Consider the following 16,907-nt stretch of genomic DNA (forward strand, 5'->3'; position numbering starts at 1 on the left):
GGCTAGCTCCACTCCTGCCCCAGGTCGTATGAGAGATCAGGGGGAACTGAAATTTAAAGCAGGTTTGCCCCATGGGCCCCCCCTTCCAGGAGCGGCCAGGCCTCCTGGGAGGACAGTCTGAGTGGGCAGTGTGCTTGGAGGGGGGTCTGTGTACCAGGAAGGATGAGGACTGAGCCTGGGCCCCAGCCTTGGGGCTGGCATCTCCATTGCTCAGCACTCCCTCCTTTGTCATCCATCGCAGTGGAGAACCTGGGTGGGTGTGGGAGGCTGCAGCCCCAGGCCCAGCTCTCCAGTCTCACAGCAGACAGAGATGGTGTCTGGAAAGGGCGTGGCAGCAGGATGTCAACTGCCCCTCCTTGGTGCCTTTTCTTTCTTTCTGCAGCTTCCTGAATGAGGAATCAGATTGTATTTTGTCACTGATCTTCTCTTGTCCCCGTCTATTTTGCTGCAATAACATCCACCTGCTCCTCCCTCTCCATGTATCTCCAGCCCTTCGTTAGGCCAGGGAAGGACTCGATGCCATATTAACACTACCTGAGTGAGTGTCCCACGTGTGGGTTGCTAAAAGGAAGGGTGTTGCTCAAGAACAGCTTGCCTCCCTCGCGGGTGCTGAGGAGTAGGCAGGGAATCCAACAAAAGTGCTGCTGGGGGACCAGAACAACCCCTTGCCGCCCCCTACCCAGGGCCCTCGGGCCAGCCAGCAGCTCTGCCCTGGTCCTCCCCCTTTCCTTGGCAACAGGCCCCATGAGATGTTCTCTTTGCCACAACCTGCCACCAGTAGGTATGTGCTGTGCTGGAGGCCGCTGTGCCTCTGCCCTCCAGGAGCTGCGCTGTCCGTTGGGTGGCAGGTCCCTTCCTGAGTCTAGACTTTCTCTTTCTTTATTGCAGTCTTATTCTCAAAGTAATATGTGATCTTTGTAGAAAATTTAGAAGGTACAGAGAATTATACATGATTAAGGAAAAAACAACTATAATTCATAATTCAGAGGGAACCACGTTTCTCTTTTTGGTATCATTCTTGCTAGTTTCTTCTATTTTTCCCTTGTTTTAACTTTTATTTATTAAATTAACATACAGTTAAATTGATTGTTTTCTAACATATGTACAGATTTGTAAACTATCATGCCATAAAACTCCTTAATGCAGTCACTTTTGTTTTTTAATTGCATAAATAATTTAAGCATAATATTAACATTTTTGTTACTGATCATGCAAAGTTCAGGGGATACGTAAGAACACAGTGCTCCCCACCCCATCTTCCTGTCTTCCTTCCCAGGTTTGACCTCTGTTAACACTTGGCATATCCCCCTTCTGTGCTTCTACCTAAATAAGGGGTTTTATTTTTTATGTAAAGAGGATCATTCCCTATCCATTTTTCTGTGATTTGCTTCTTTTTACTCTCCAGTAGGTCTCAAAGATGTTTTCATGTAAATGTAGGTGTTGGCATGCAAATCTATCTCAATCCTTTTAATCACTGAATAGTGTTTTACAATTTAGAGATGCTGTAAATCATAAACCATTCCTTTGATGACAGATATTCGCCTCCAGTCTTCCACCATTCACACATTGCAATGAACACGTGTAAACATATGTATTTGAGAACATGTCTAAATATTTGACTATTTCCTGAAATTTGTGAAGTTGCTGGGCCATGGGCTAAGTATGCTTGAGCTTTTATGGATCTTGCCACCCTGTCCTCCAGAAAGGTGTCACCACACCTGACTGTGTGTGACAGAGCCTGCGTCTTTGCTAGCATGGATACTGTCATCCTTTTCTGTCCCTGCTAACTTGGGCAAAAGGGCCACTTTTCCACAGCTTCTGGCCTCCAGGAAAGTCGGGTATCTTTTCTTGTGATAATTAGCTCTCCTTATTTCTTCTGTGAACCACCTGTTCATACCCTTTGCCCATTTTTCTACTGGGTGGTTGTTTGTTTTTCTTCTTGACCTAGAACTCCATTGTTATGGATATTTATCTGTTATCTATGTTCCAGATGTTACCTGTTATCCATGTTCCAGATGTCCTCTGTTAGTCTGTTGCTTGCTTTAACTTTTTTTAGGGTGCCTTTCATTGTACAAAAGCTTTACATTTTTAGTAGTTAAATAACAGCTAGAATATTTTTTGAGCACTTATGAATCAGCCATTATTCTAAGCACTTTCCACATACTAACTCATTCAGTCTTCACAACAAAAACCTATGAATATATCAAGATTATCCCCATTTTGCAGGTTAGGAAGAGGAGGCACCAAGAAGTCAAGAAACTTGCCAAAAGCCACATAGTTAAAAAAAGGGAGCCCAAGCCTCAGCATTGAGCCTTCTGCAAGTCTGCCTTTTTCCATCCCAACCTCTGGGTTTCATGGGCTGCTTGGGAAATCCACCCCTAAGATGTAAAAATAGTACACTATATTTTGTTATAATATTTTTGGCTTTATATTTTGTTCTTTAATTCATCTGGATTTTTCATTTACTTATTGGGCCCTTGGAAGGAAGGGATTTAATTTTACTTGTTTCAGTCCCTTTTTCTGTGCACCTGTTGTTTTTTTACATTTTTCTCAACAATATCTTATATGTATTTTCTTAGTTATTAAAAATGCTTTTTTGTACATGCTTTTTGAGCTCACATAATATTCCATTGAATCACAGCACCATCAATTACTTAACCAGCATCATAATGTTGATGGTTGGAGTTGTTTGCCCTGTTTCCTCATTGTAAATCATGCTACACAGAGTCATGCGTAAATATTTGTCCACGTGTCAGATTACTTCCTTAGGATAGAAGCCTGGAAGAAAAAAATTAAAAGCTTGTTATACACATTTTACACTAACATAAAGGAAGAAAAAAACCCAAATCTTTCTTTGCATAAGAAGAGGCTTGTGTGATGAATGGAAGCATCCATCAGTGTATGGGTTTGCCCGAGGGTGTCTGTGAGTGTGTACAAGTCGGCTTTGGTGTGTACACAGCTGGAAGCCTGAAAAAAGCTCTGAGGTGTTGAGAGGAGTGGGAGGTATTCACTATGTTAAGACATCAGTGTGTCTGCTTGCATCTGTGGGCACTCCCCTCCCAGGCAGGCCGGAGCCAGGGTCCAGGCAACACAGCAGGAATGTGGGTAGGAAAATCCAGGCTCCTCTAGAGTCCCAGGTACCAGGGAGCTTTCCAAACTAATCTGGTCCTCTGGAAAATTCTGCTCCAGGATCTAGGAAAGTCTTCATAGCTGCTTTGCAATAAAATCATAAATATAATTGAAGATAATGGAGTCCAGAGGAATCTGAAGGCTTGAGGTTGATGGGAGGCCAATATTCCCACAGCCAAAGAGTGTGATTGAGGAGTTGATGCGTAGCCTCTGTGCCAGGTCATGAAAATCAGCGTAAGTGCACTTACACAGATGATAAAAACCCAACAAGGAAGTTTGGTGATAAAACTTAATGGCCTATCAAATCACAATCAAGACACTAAAATGCAGCGGGCCGGAGTCCTGCTCCGGATAACCCCCCTCCTCTGGCTCTCCTGCCGCCAGGATATCCTGAAGGCCAGGCCCAGGAAGCTGGAGCTGGGGTCAAGGTGACACCACCCGTGACCTAAGCTCCCCAGAACAGACGGGTGCCAGCCAGGTCTTTCTCCTCAGGGCCTGGCCAGTCTCCCCATCATAAACTTTGTTTATAGAAGTTTATTGCTTAGCCTTAGTACTTGTTCAGGGAGCAGAGGGAATTAATGTTAGAAGTGAAAACCATAACTATATTAAGGGTATATACATATGGGAAACTTTAGAACAACATCCATGGGTGTTGGAGATTTCCAAAGATGTTTTTTAGACCTAGTAAAGCGGGAAATATATAAATGGTGCTGGCTAGGGGAAGTACCTGCACAGTAATTGCCTTGGTGGCCAGTTATACTAAATAGAGGTGGTTAGTCAAAGTAGCAACTATTTAGGCGCAAGGCATGACTTGCCCCAAAAGAATTTAGTCCAGCCCAGCTGGCATGGCTCAGCAGTTGAGCATTGATCTATGATCTAGGAGGTCGAGGTTCGATTCCCTGTCAGGGCACATGCCCGGGTTGCAGCCTCAGTCCCCAGTGGGGGGTATGCAGGTGGCAGCTGATCAGTGACTCTCATCATTGATGTTTCTATCTCTCTCCCTCTCCCTTCCTCTATCTGAAATCAATGAAAATCTATTAGAAAAAAAAATATATTTTAGTCCAGTTAAATCTTGCTATCACAGGTATAAACCTGAACAATATAGCCACGAGGTTAATACAGTCAAAAAGTGTGTGGAACACCATCATCAGTACCAGGGATGCAGTGGTGAGCTTGACAGACAACTAGGTCTGTCCAGAGCTTATGATCCAGTTGGGGGGATGGATAGGAAACAAGTAAGCAAGTTACTCTAGCTGTTTTGAGTCCAATTGAGAAAATAAATAGGATACTGGAAGAGATCATGATGAGTGAGGCTTTTTTGGGTTATGTGACCAGGGAATTTCTCTATAGCCCTGAAATTTTTATAAAAGTGTGATTGAAATAAAGGGCTGGGCCATACAAAGACCTGGGGGAAGATCGTGTTTCGGGCAACAGTGTTAAGAGCTCTGAGGTAGAAGTGAGCCTGGTATGTTAGGAGAACAGAAAGAGAGCCAGGGCTGTGGAGTGGAGGGCAGGAGGGAGTTGAGTTTGGAGGGGTCAGGTGGTGTGGAGCTTGTGGCCAGGGTAAGGAGTTTGGATTTTGATGTACCTGCCATGGGAAAGGTTTAACCAGGGGAATTTTTATCTGATTTGTGTTTTAAAAAGATGCCCTGCCTGCAGACTGAAGGGTCCCAGGTTTGATTGCTGCCAAGGGCATGTACCTGGGTTGCAGGCTCAGTCCCTGGCCTGTCGGGGCACATACAGGAGGCAACCAATCGATGTGTCTCTCTCATATTGATGTTTCTCTCTCTCTCTCTCGCTCCCTTCCACTCTCTGAAAAGCAATGGAAAAATATCCTCAGGTGAGGATTAAAAAAAAAAAAAAAAAAATTTAAAAAGATGCCCTGATTGCTCCTAAATATCTGAAGACAGAAATATGACAGGCGCAAGGCAGTACAGAATTAAATGCCACAGAAATATATGAATAAGAAGTATTTTGTGAGTAGGACAGAAATAGGCGGTTCTGTGGGGCTGAACCTTCCGCAGTGGATTAGGCAAAGATTTCTTTGTCTGAGCTGGTACTCATTCTTTTCTCCCAGTGCCCCTGGGAAAGGGCCGAGCTGTCTTGCAGAGGAGGCAGCAGGGGACATCACCAGAGCCTCTGTGCATGGGAATGGTTTCTCTCTATTTTTTCCCACAGGGTGTGGACACTGTAAGAAAATGAAGCCAGAGTTTGAGAGTGCAGCGGAAGTCCTCCACGGAGAAGCAGAAGCAGGCGTAAGTATCCTTCCCTTAACCTCCCCCCACCATTCTTGTCTGAAGAATCAGTGACATGAATCATTGCAATGACTTTTCCCTGCCAGCTCTGCAGCAGCTCTCCCAGTCCCTGGAGACCTGTAGTACTTCCACGCTTCCAAGTAGACAGGCCTTAGTCAGACGGGTGGGGCCCTACCAGGGGTTCAGAGAGACAGTGGGGTCGCATTCCCATGCCCATCCAGGTAACCTCTGTCAGGTCATGGCTCTGAGGTAAAGCCCCAGGATTCTTCCGCTTTTCTCTGGGACCCTGGCTATTGGGAACAGCCACAGGCTACCCAGCCCGCTTGGTGGGGCAGATTTAAAAGCCTCAGCCCATAATGTGAAATGATGGACATGCCAGTGTTCGTTCATTCCCTGGGATATATGAGCCCGGGGGCCAGCCACCCCCCAGTGAAGTCCTGGCAGGTCTAGGGTGGGCTGGGAGCTGTTGTCTGGGCTCCTCTGCTCTGCTAGCACGGTGTCTGAGGCTGTCATGCATGCTTGGCCTCTCCCCCATCCCAGAGCTCTGGTGTCCTTGCAGCTGTCGATGCCACTGTCAACAAGGCCCTGGCAGAAAGATTCCACATCTCCGAGTTTCCCACATTGAAGTATTTTAAGAATGGAGAGAAACTTGCAGTGCCTGTGCTCAGAACAAAGAAGAACATTATTGAGTGGATGCGAAAGTAAGTCTAATGGCCTTGATGGGACATCTTGACTCCTGGCTGTCAGCCACCAGAGACGGCCTTGAGGAGGGGAATTAAACCTTAAGAGCTACTGTCCTTGGCTCAGGGCCACGAGATCCTAGACAGATTTGACTTCCCCAATCCTAAAGTCTCCTCTGGTGTGCTCACCACATGTCCTCACCCAGCAGGTCACATAGCCTTTCTGGATGCAACTTCATCAGCTGCAGTAAGCCTGTGTTTCTTTTTGTAGAGGACCCCCTTCCCCCTTTTCCAAGGTTTTGGCCCCAGGTTTCATCATCTGCACTTTTCCCCATCCCCTTTGAATGAAGGAAACACTCAGCTCTTCACATCGACAGCCAGACTCACTTGGATCCAGGTTTGCTGGTGGCTCACTGGGCCTCCTAACTGTCCACAGTGCAGCCTGTGGTGTTCTGGGGTTGAAAATAAAGATTTCAGAGAGCTCCATCTGCCTGCATATTAGTTTGCTAGGGCTGCCACAACAGGGAACACAGACCAGGTGGCTTCATTGCAGAAGTTTATTTTTTCATAATTCTGGAGACCAGAAGTTCAAGACCAGATGTGTCCAGGGTTCGCTTCTTCTGAGGCCTCTCTCCTTGGTGGTCTTCCTGTGCCCTCACGTGGTCTCCCCTCTGTGTCTGTGTCCTCGTATCCTTTCTTAAAAGGATACTGGGAAGATTGGATTAGGGCCTGCCCCCCATGGCCTCGTTTTAACTTAATTACCTCTCTACAGACCCTGTCTCCAAATACAGTCACATTCTGAGGTACTAGGGGTTAGGACTTCAGCATATGAATTTGGGGGTGACACAGTTCATCCCACAGCAGCCTGCAATTCCAGAGAACCTGAGTAACCTTGCAATTACTGACTCAGGGATCCTCCACCTTACCCCAAGACTTTGGAACATGCAGTTCATAACATTTCCCCGTCCTGTGAGGGACTAACTGGGCCGTCACACAGTTGCCCTGGGAAATGGAGGAAGTCTCAGGCCTTGCTTGACAGGCAGAAATTGTTAGGACACAACTGAGGAGCCTTTTTCCTATCTACAACCTTCCCCCAACACACACATGCACACACATGCACACATACACATGTGCACACACAGATGCGTGCACGCACACACATATACACACAACTTGAATATTCGAGGCCATTTCCTCATTTCTGCTGAGGGTGGGATAAAGTAAAAGAAGACATTCCAGCCTTGGCAGAGGTCCCTGGGACATGGTATAATGACATCCATGTGAGAACCAAGACTTTAGAGTCACAAAGTGACATGAGAACTGCAAAATAGCAACATCTAAATTGAGTTACTCTATTAGGACCTCGGACCTGACTTGGATGTATGTCAGCGTCACCTGGTGTTGAGGTGCTTATTTAAAGCACAGCTTCTGGGCCGCTGTCCTGAAGCTTTGATTCAGGAAGTGTGAATGGGACTCTCAGCCATAGTGTTTTGAGAAACCCCAGCTTACGGAATGAGTGGGAATCAAGTTCCCACTAGGTCCAGAGGAAGCCCCTGACGAGGTGGGTGGGCCGGTGAGCTCCTGGTCTCTGCTCCTCCCACTGTCCTGCTCATTACGCAGGTGGATTCTAAGAGTATCCAGGCCTTTGTCTTAGGGACCAAAGGGGACTAGGGGTTCACCTCCAAAAGGGACATGGCGCTCACTTCCCTGGTCCTTCTAGTGTGGAGGCAGGTTGCTATTCACCCCACCTCAGCCTTGCTCTAGTGCCAGGGCTGATTCACTGGGAGGGGTGAAGCCAGGTGGGGGTTCAGGCAAGGTCCTTGGTAGTTGTACATGTGGTTAGGGTGCCAAGGGAATCAGGAGCATTAATCGAGACTAATTCCTAGACACAGATAATGAGCATGAGGATCTCTGTCCGTTCTGTACACAGTCGCCCGCTGAGTGCCTGAGAAAGCACTCTGTGAGAGCATGGACTTTGGGGTCCAAGATACTGCTCAGGTTGGGACCCCCAGCCAGTTCCTTGACCCTGCTAAGACCCAGTTACCCATCTGCAAAATGGAGACAATACTTTCCCCATAGACTTGCCTAGAGAATTAAATTAGACTATTGTGCTTAGCATAGTGCATGGTGTGGAAATACAGAAAGGAAGCTGTTTTTTTTTTTGATGCTGGCTGTCATGTGGAGCTGTGACGGACAGCATCACCACATAAGTGGTAATACCTTCCCGCCTTTGCAGAATGTTTTTGTGTCTGTTACCCCGTCTCATCCTCAGATCCTACTGAGGCCAGCATTTTTATTCCTATTTCCTCAATGATGAAACTTAGTTCAGAAAGGTTAAGGACCTTGCCCAGAGATAAATAGTACTTCTTTGGGGGAGCTTGGAAGGACTCCTTCAGGAGGAGCATGAACAGCAGGTGGCTCTGAGATGCAGAGTCGAGGCTTGTCACCCAGAAGCAAGGCGAGCAGACGGGGTTGGGAAAGGCTACCGTGTTTCAAGGCTTGTGCACAAGTGGCCTTGCTGCAGGCAACTGAGACACACCTACCGGCAGGCCAGCCTCCGGAGGCAAGATTCAGCGATAGGACAGAGCAGAGAGGTCAGGGGGCAGTGTCAACCACCTAACCAGGATTTATGATGGGACCCAGAGGACTAAGAAAAGGGAGGAAGGCTGGGAGGGGCGTCTTTGTTATGAGAACAGCCGGCCATTAACCTAAGTGGAGATATTGGGGGGGTTGACTTGGGGGGTGTGGAGGAGGGGGAAGAGGAGTACATTCTAAGTCTTGTTGGGATTGGGATGACAGTGGGATCTCCTGGTGGAAATACCTGGGAATTAGGGGGCTTGGGGGAGAGGTCAGGACTCAAGTCATCCTCAGGCATGGAGATTGTGGAAGCCACGCATATGGGTGAGATCTTTTGAGAATTGCAGGAGCTGAGAGATAGAACTGGAAAAAGAGGGGGCTGTGGGAAAGGTGGGGAGGTGCACTGTGCAGGCTCTCTGCAGAGAGGGCTCTGAAAGGTGAGAGTGGTCATGGGGTATCTGGGTGCAGGGGCAAAGGAGAGACTGCAGGGGGGATGTGTCAGCACTGGGAGCAGACAAATCCCCCAGAGACACTTCCCAGAGAAGAGAGAGAGAAGCATGGTTGTAGAGAAGGGGTCAAGGGCAACAAAGGCTTTTAAAAGACCCTGGAGGTCTATACTTCTATGAGGCAGGTGGAGGGAACCAGTGGACAGAAAGCGAATGAAAAATTACAAGCATTTACTGAACACCTGTCATTTATTAGAGCATATAGGGTCTCAGCAACTGTTAGTTGCTTGGCTGACTAGTTGCTTTACATACACCTCCTGCTCTTTATAAGGATCCCAGGAAGTAGGTATCATTGTACTCATTTAATAGAAAAGAAAACAGAAGTACAGAGGAGTTTAGTAACTTATCTAAGTTCACACAGTTGGTAAGTAATCTGGATTTGAACCCAGACCACCGCACTCCTTGGCCTGTGCTCTGTCCACCAGAAAAAAGGTTCAGGAACAGGAGATAATGGAGGGCCTTCAGGGTCCCAGAAGAAACAAGAGGGAGGGGGAGGGGAGCCCTGTGGAGGAGCTTCTATGCCCATAACAAGGAGATGACAGCCCATACCTGGAGAGGCTGCCCTGCCCCAAGAGGGGCTCAGTTCTTCCACACCTTCATAAAATGGCTCCTCATTTGGCTCTTCTGAGGGAATCAGATATCTTTGCTGATAGTACAAATTTTTTCATGCTTAAACTGAGGTTTTAAATTAAATTTTAGCAAGGATGCAAAGTGATCTCTCTCATGCTCCCCTGCGTGGTGGTGGGTGGTGGTGTTGAGGGGAGAAGGTAGAATCATTTGCCTGTGCATGAGCCTCTCCTTATGACTGTGTCCCCTCCACCCTGGCTTCCTGCAGCCCCGAGGCCCCCCCACCCCCAGAGCCCACCTGGGAAGAGCAGCAGACCAGCGTGTTGCATCTGATGGGGGACAACTTCCGGGAGACCCTAAAGAAGAAGAAACACACCTTGGTCATGTTCTATGCCCCTTGTAAGTAGCTGGGGTGCTCGCTGAGGGGTGAGGTAGAGGGGTGGGCCAGGCTGAGCCAAGAAGATGCCCCTGGGACCAGGGCATCTGCAGATGGACTCTGCTTGTCTCTGCTGTAAGCAAGGCTCCCAGTTTCATTCCAGGCCCATGTCCTTCAAATCCAGGGCCCACTTTTGTCTGCCAGCTCTGTCAGGTTCTCTCCCTCTTTCCGGGGAGCGTATCTCATATCAGGCCTAAAATCCTCTGCTTCTGTCTGTGGCAGGGACCTGCCATGTAATTATTCAGTCTCCTCGTGTTCCTGGAATCTTCCAGGCTGTCTGCTTCTCACCAGGCCAATTCCTCCCGCCTCTCGGCTCCCTCCATCCCTCCAGACACTGACTTCACCTTCAAACCTTGAAATCTAGCAGCTTGGAGTTAGCCTTCCGAGGTGGCTTTGAAGCTGTGGTGAAGCAGCCACATTCGAGCTCCCGAGATGCTGTGATTAGTTTAAATCAAAGCTTAAGCTGAGGAAGTGACACCCCTCCTAACATGGGTATTTGTGACCTCAGGTTTTGTGTATTCCCATTTTGAAGTTAATTGATACTTAAAAGGCAAGGGCTCTTGAATGTCCCACTCTCTGTCACCCTTCCCTCTCCCCCAGGTTACAGCCCAGCGTCATGGAGTGGGGATAAAAAAGCCGAGCTCTGCAGAAGCCTGGCAGCTCAAGCTAATCATAAACCTGCTGGGTCGCAGCCAGTCTTCCTTTTTGCTCCCCTCCTGCCCCTACTTTTCAAGTATCAATAATCCCTAATGCCTCTCAGCTCTCACTGTCTGGAAGGGGTTGACTCCTGGCCCTGCAGTCCCCAACCTCAGACACCCACTCTCAGGCGGCTGACACATCCGAATGGGTGGGGCGGTGCTCTCTCAGTTCCCTATAGAGCTTCTCACTGTCCTCACCTGTCCTTAGAGTGTGCCTGGAGGATGTGGGGATTAAGAGGTTAATATCTTCCTTCTGCAGCGTGGGGGGTGCAGGACTGAGACCTAGGAGATTGGATGGGTGACTTGCCTAAGGCCTCGCAGCAAGTTACTGACAGAGCTGTCCCGCAGCCTGGTGCTCCTTTTCTGTCACAGATTCAGTTCAGAGTTGGGGCCTTCTCAGCAGCAAGGGACAACCTGGCTGTAGAAGTATGAGTCCTTAACCAGCTGCTGGGTGGACTTTAGAAAGCTCACACTAAATATTTTCCCCTGGAAGTGTCCGTCTTACCCTCTGACCCTGGGGACTCCTACCCTGCTGGGGTGCTAAGGTTCTCCCTCTAATATCAGCTGTGTGCTGGGTGGTGTCCTGGACCCAGGACACAAGAGAAGGAGGCATTGTTCCTGCCAGGCCTCAAGGGCCTCACAGACTGCCCTGGCAAGAGAACTTTAAACGTAGGGTGAGTCACTGAGCCACTCATCTTCTGGCAAAGGGCTTGGCGCCTATAATCTCTGAACCCTGCTCCAGACTCCTAAGATGTGTTAATCAGTGGGTTAAAACAGTATTGGGGGGCAGGGAACTATTCAAAGACAGACAAATCTATAACACTTTAATAATAAAAATAATATATACTTATTTATAATAGATATGTAATATATGCTCATTTATATACTAAGACTCTAAATACTACAGGAAGGTAGATATAAAGTAAAAAACAAAAGCCAACCTCCATATCCCTCCCCAGTCTCCCCTCCCCACACATCCCACCCCCCACCCCTTCACTCTCTCCACCCCTATGTCCCCAGTTTCCACACACATCTTCCTCCTGCTGTTTCACTGTCTCCCCCGGTTCAAGCCCCTCTTTACCCTGAATGGTCTGGCCATGGTGACTGCCCTTCTTAGGCCAGCTTGGCTGAGTCTCTAGAATTGGAATTTTCTGTCCTGTCCTCAGTCTTTGTTCCTGTCTCCTCACTCTGGGAGACTTCTCTGGTTTCCTGCTGTACAGAGGTGGTGCCTTTTTTTAAAGAGCCCAAATTAAAAAATCATGCCTCTGTGGCCCACCTGACACCTTGGCAACATCTTTATGCCCTTTCTAAAATCACCTTCCCCTCCAGTTATTCATTCCCTGTGCCCTTTCTCTTGAATAATGAAAAGATTAGATGCAACAGGAGGCCATTCATCTGAGACCTAGATACTCTAAATTGCTGGTAACAGGAGTTTGCACTAGGCTGACAGTTACCTTTGTACTTTCAGTAGGCAAAGAGGTTAGAAATGAGAAATTAGTGATTCCAGATTCAGGGGAAGAGGGTAGCTTATTTCTGCCCGGCCTGATGTATTAGTGAGCGTCCACAGCACTCACGAGGGACCTCTAGCTGACCTAGGGCACATTTTGACGAGCCTTGTCACGCGGCACATACATTACACTCTTTAAATGTTTTGATAGCTGTATGCTATCATTTCTTCACGGTACGAAATTTTCATGAATTTAAGCTATTCTTCCCTCTGTTAGGTCTCATTAGTGAAGTGTTCCTATAATTGCCACTGAGGCCCTTTAAAAAACATCTGTTAGTATCTGCCATGAGTTAGGTTGTGCTAGGTGCTTCATCTCACTTAGTTTTAATATAACCTGTAACCAACCTAGCTTTCCTCTCTACTCCTGGGTCAGATGATGGAAAGTCCCTCTAAGCCCCCTCCCTATCACTGGCCACACAGTGCTGGGGCCAGCTGGCCATTCTACCAGCCAGGCCATGTGGGTGGTCCTGCCCATCTCAGGAACGCATTCAAGTGCTGACTACAGATTAAAGTTGTAGCTTACTCTTAGTTTGGTTTCACAAAACCCTTTGAAATGCCAATCATTATTGTCTTATTTTTGAAAGAGAGAAAGCAGATGAGCAAAGCCATTCTATTTCCCACCTTGGCTTTCCCAGTGCCTAGGGAGGGCTAGAGAGTGGCCTGGGTGTTTGTCAGGAAGTCGGCTGGAGCCAGGCCTCCCCACAGGGCCTTTGGCCTCTCCCACCTGTGTTTTGATGAGAATTAATTACCACAGTCAGGGAAACCCTCCGCGGAAAGCAGTCTGTTCTCTTGGCATTGTGTTCAGTGTCTGAGGAATGGTTGAGAGAGGAGGTGGGCTTGGTAAGTAAGGGCCAAGAAGTAGGTCTGGGCCAGAGCAGCCTGCAGCTTCCCAGGCTCTCTCCTCAGTGGATGCTGCCCTGGGTTCGCTGGGACAAGAGGAGAAAGTGGCCCCACACAGTTGCCAGCCCCGTGCGTGAGACACTGTCATCAGAGCCTAAGGGTCTTAGCACACAGAACAAGAGACAGGATGCCTGCACACCTCTGTGCCATCTGGAGTCACAGGGCCTTGTCTACACTGATGGGCCACTTCCTGAGGTCGCCAACCTAGGCCCCCCGAGAAGTGTCAGGGACCCCTTGCAGCTTGTCCTCCTCTTAGCCTGACCTTGGCTTTCCTGTTCCTGGATCCGAGGTTCAGGTTGATTGTAGAGTGAAAGGTAGAAGGACAGTGTGAGGTCCAGGGGCCTGGTTTGGCAGCTCTGTCTGGGATGAGGGTGGTGGTTGCTGAGAATGGGGAATTGAGCCCCAAAGCATGAGTAACGGGCTCAGGCAGCATGGTTGCTCCCTCACCCTCCCACCTCACCCCACCTTTCCCAGTTCTACTTTCTCAGTTATGAAATGGAGAGGTTTGCAAGAGAAGGAGGCTTTGTAACAGGCTCAGAGAATCCTGAGCACACATCGCCTTTCTGAGCCCAAAGCTCCCTCTGCACTGGGCTCTTCCACCCATGAGGGCAGCCCTCTGTGGAAAGTAGCTGTCAGCCTTAGTCTGGGTGTGGGATGGGAAGTTCCGGAAGGTGTGGGCCTTGCACAGGGACACTGACAAAGCCCTCATGCCAACAGCAGACACACAGGATGGTAGTTTGAGTGGCAAGGTTGATGCATGGCCCTGATGGGGGGGGGGAGGTGTAGGAGTCAGATGAACCCCCCATTCTGTTATGTAGACAGACGCTCCTGGGAAAGCCTCTCTGGAGGTCCCGGGAAGGGCTCCTGGCTCGGCAGCCTCCCCCAAGTACACAACATTCTCTCTCCCTCTCATGCAGGGTGCCCACACTGTAAGAAGGTCATTCCACATTTCACTGCCACTGCGGATGTCTTCAAAGATGACCGAAAGGTACGGATACCCCTCTTCATCTCTTGTCCTGCCTCCAACTTTGCCCTGTCAGCAATTCCCACACCTTCCTCGTTTCCATTTAGCCCCTTTCCCAAATAGGATCTGACGAGACCAGGGGATTCCTGGGAACCAAGACATTCTCTTTTCATAAGGCAGGATAGAGGGGGCTGAATTTATGCTGCAAAATCAACCAAAAGGGATACACCGAGCCATTGCAGCCCTTCCTTGGAGGAGGGGGCTGGTAGAGGGGTTATGTGTTGTTGTTTATTTTAGAACTTGAACCGTTTTACAGTAGGATTTGTACTTGTGCATTACTTAGATAATCAAAAATACAAAATAAAAAATCCAACAGAAGTCAACTATAGGCAGCCAGGGTGAAGGAAAGTAGGCTATGTCTGTGGAGCCTCATAAGTGAAAGGCTCCTGCAGTGTCCCACTGATGAAGCATAAAATTAACAAGCTAGACCTGCAGATTGGATTAGCGTGCAGGGAGTGGGGGCCCCTAAGCACCTCCAACAGCCAGGGCAGGGCAAACTGCCACCCGGTAAGGGCAGTGTGTGGCTGTGGGCCAAGTTGTTGTGTAGCCAGGAGAAGACCCCGGGACTGAGGCTGGTGCATTTTAGCCGCTGCTAACCTATGTGACCTGGGAGAAGTCACATCAACTCTTCAGGCCGTGAGCTCCCTTCTCTGTAAAGTTGGAGTGTCGGTCTAGATGAACATGAAGACCATTCCCAGCCTGGGACAACGTCGCGGGAACCTGTTCCCTGGCAGGCCCCAGAAATGCACCCACACACATGCAGCACAGTCATGCATCTCTGCCATGGTGCCTTATCTTCCTGGCAGAATCCTCAGGCAGAGCGGGGCTGCCTGGACACAGATGCCGGGATCACCTTGAGTTCGCTCTGAGGGAGTGGTAGTAATGGGATGGGGAGAGCTTACAGGGACAGCAAGTGAGAGGAAGCCAGGCTGGGGCACAGGCGTGGAGAGTGTGGAGAGTGGGGACACACTGGGGACTCAGACCACAGGACCCTGCTCTAGACTCAGAGAGTCTCGTCATCACCCCTAAGCCCTGGCTGTGCCCTTGAAGGTATCCCTCACGCCTCCAGGAGGGGGTATAAGGACTAGACCATTCTAACATGTTCCCCATCTCTTACCGCTTGGCCTGCATTGAGAAGGACATAGCAAGAAGGGGATTCCCATCTTCTGTCTCCCTCACCACCCATCCCACTTCTGCCACTAGGGCCTGTGCATTCGTCAGGGTGGCTGCTCTTACTCAGGCATCTCCAGGGAGGTCCAGCACAGCCCAGGCTGCCGGTCCCTGCAGGCCTCCCTCACACTGGACATTGGTTGGCATGGGGTGTGGCCTTTTCTCCCTGGAGAACACTGTGCTCTGGATAGATAGCAGAGTGGTGGAGGTATGTGGTCTTCCTGCGCCCCCCACCCACCCCAGCTGCTTAGATCTCCATGGCTCCAGGGTCTGTGAGGCCTCACAACAAGGCCAGGCTAGCTGTCCCTGCAGCCAGCAGCCAAGGGCCAGCCCTCCTTGTCCCCTCTCCCCTCTACTGATGCACAAGAACCCCATTTTTATGGTGACCCCTCCTTCTCTGCGACATTGATACACCTTTGCTTAGTTGTCTTAACGTGGGCCAGTAATGTTGCTGCTTTTTCCTGGTGTCATTCCATCTGTCTCTCCTTCCAACTTCCTTTATTCCAAGCCAGGGATAATCCTTGTTTTCAGAAGCACACTTAACCTCTCTGTCCTGGGCAGCTGGCAGGCCTGGGGTTCCTGGAGGTGGCTCTCAGTAACCCAGGGGAAGCATTCTGTCTTTCTGGCCTGGGGGCCTAACGTTACTGGTTCCCCATTGCTGGTCACAATCCTAGAGCTATTAGATCAGACTCTTTTGGGGGTGGTTCCAGGAATTGTGACTTGTAAGAGTTGGCTCTTGTGCTGGCCACAGGCTGGCGTTTGGTGACTACTGGTCTGTCCAGCTCTCTCTTTCCACTTATGAGGGATTGAGGCCCAGAGAGGAGCTGTGGAAAGCCCAGTGGGTTATTGCAGCCAGAACTGGATCTCCTGACATCACACCTCTTAGCCGGAATTGTATTTTTTTCCACCCAGAAGCTGGTCCCTGTTCCTTCCCCAATCAATATGCAGTTGGTTGCTCACTTCCATTTTCATAGCCAAAGTCAATATTAGCTCCTACAGAGATTTATTTTACCGAATCAATAAAGCCATGTGAGGCAGCTCATATTTTAGCTAGGGAGCCTTCACTCCCTCCAAGGAGCTTATTGGGCGACTTTAGCACTGACAAGCTGAATGGAGAAAAGGCTGCCCCTGTTAGTGTTGGAATGGATTGCATTATGGAAGGGACCATGGAGGACCAGAATCCAAGGTAGAAGGTTGATGGACACAGGCAGGGGCAGAGGACCATTGAGCTGCAAGGTGGAGCTCGTCTCACTGCACATGCAGGGGTGCCCAGCCTGGGTACAGAGCATGGCACAAAGTGCAGCTCTCAGCCAGGTATGAAGGTCATTCCAGGAGGGGTTCCTTCCTCTGTGATTCTCCCAGAGGCTGCAACTTTGGCCATGGTGTATATAGTCCCCCCCTATGTTTATAAAGCTGTCTGCCCATCAGGAAGGAAAGCTCCCTGAGGACAGGGACCTC

The 16,907-nt window shown here is 49.1% G+C and overlaps 1 protein-coding gene across 1 annotated transcript in view; it reads left to right on the plus strand.

The window, feature by feature from the left end:
- Positions 1 to 16,907, plus strand: part of PDIA5 (protein disulfide isomerase family A member 5) — an 82,030-nt gene that overhangs the window by 60,757 nt on the left and 4,366 nt on the right. The window contains exons 12-15 of the mRNA XM_087817884.1: positions 5,308 to 5,384; positions 5,925 to 6,085; positions 9,983 to 10,113; positions 14,173 to 14,243. Of these exons, the coding sequence (XP_087674010.1) occupies positions 5,308 to 5,384; positions 5,925 to 6,085; positions 9,983 to 10,113; positions 14,173 to 14,243 (440 nt within the window). The remainder of the gene's footprint in view (positions 1 to 5,307; positions 5,385 to 5,924; positions 6,086 to 9,982; positions 10,114 to 14,172; positions 14,244 to 16,907) is intronic.

This window comes from Miniopterus natalensis, chromosome 6 (genome assembly GCF_054644295.1).
Source record: "Miniopterus natalensis isolate mMinNat1 chromosome 6, mMinNat1.hap1, whole genome shotgun sequence".
Taxonomy (NCBI): Eukaryota; Metazoa; Chordata; class Mammalia; order Chiroptera; family Miniopteridae; genus Miniopterus; species Miniopterus natalensis.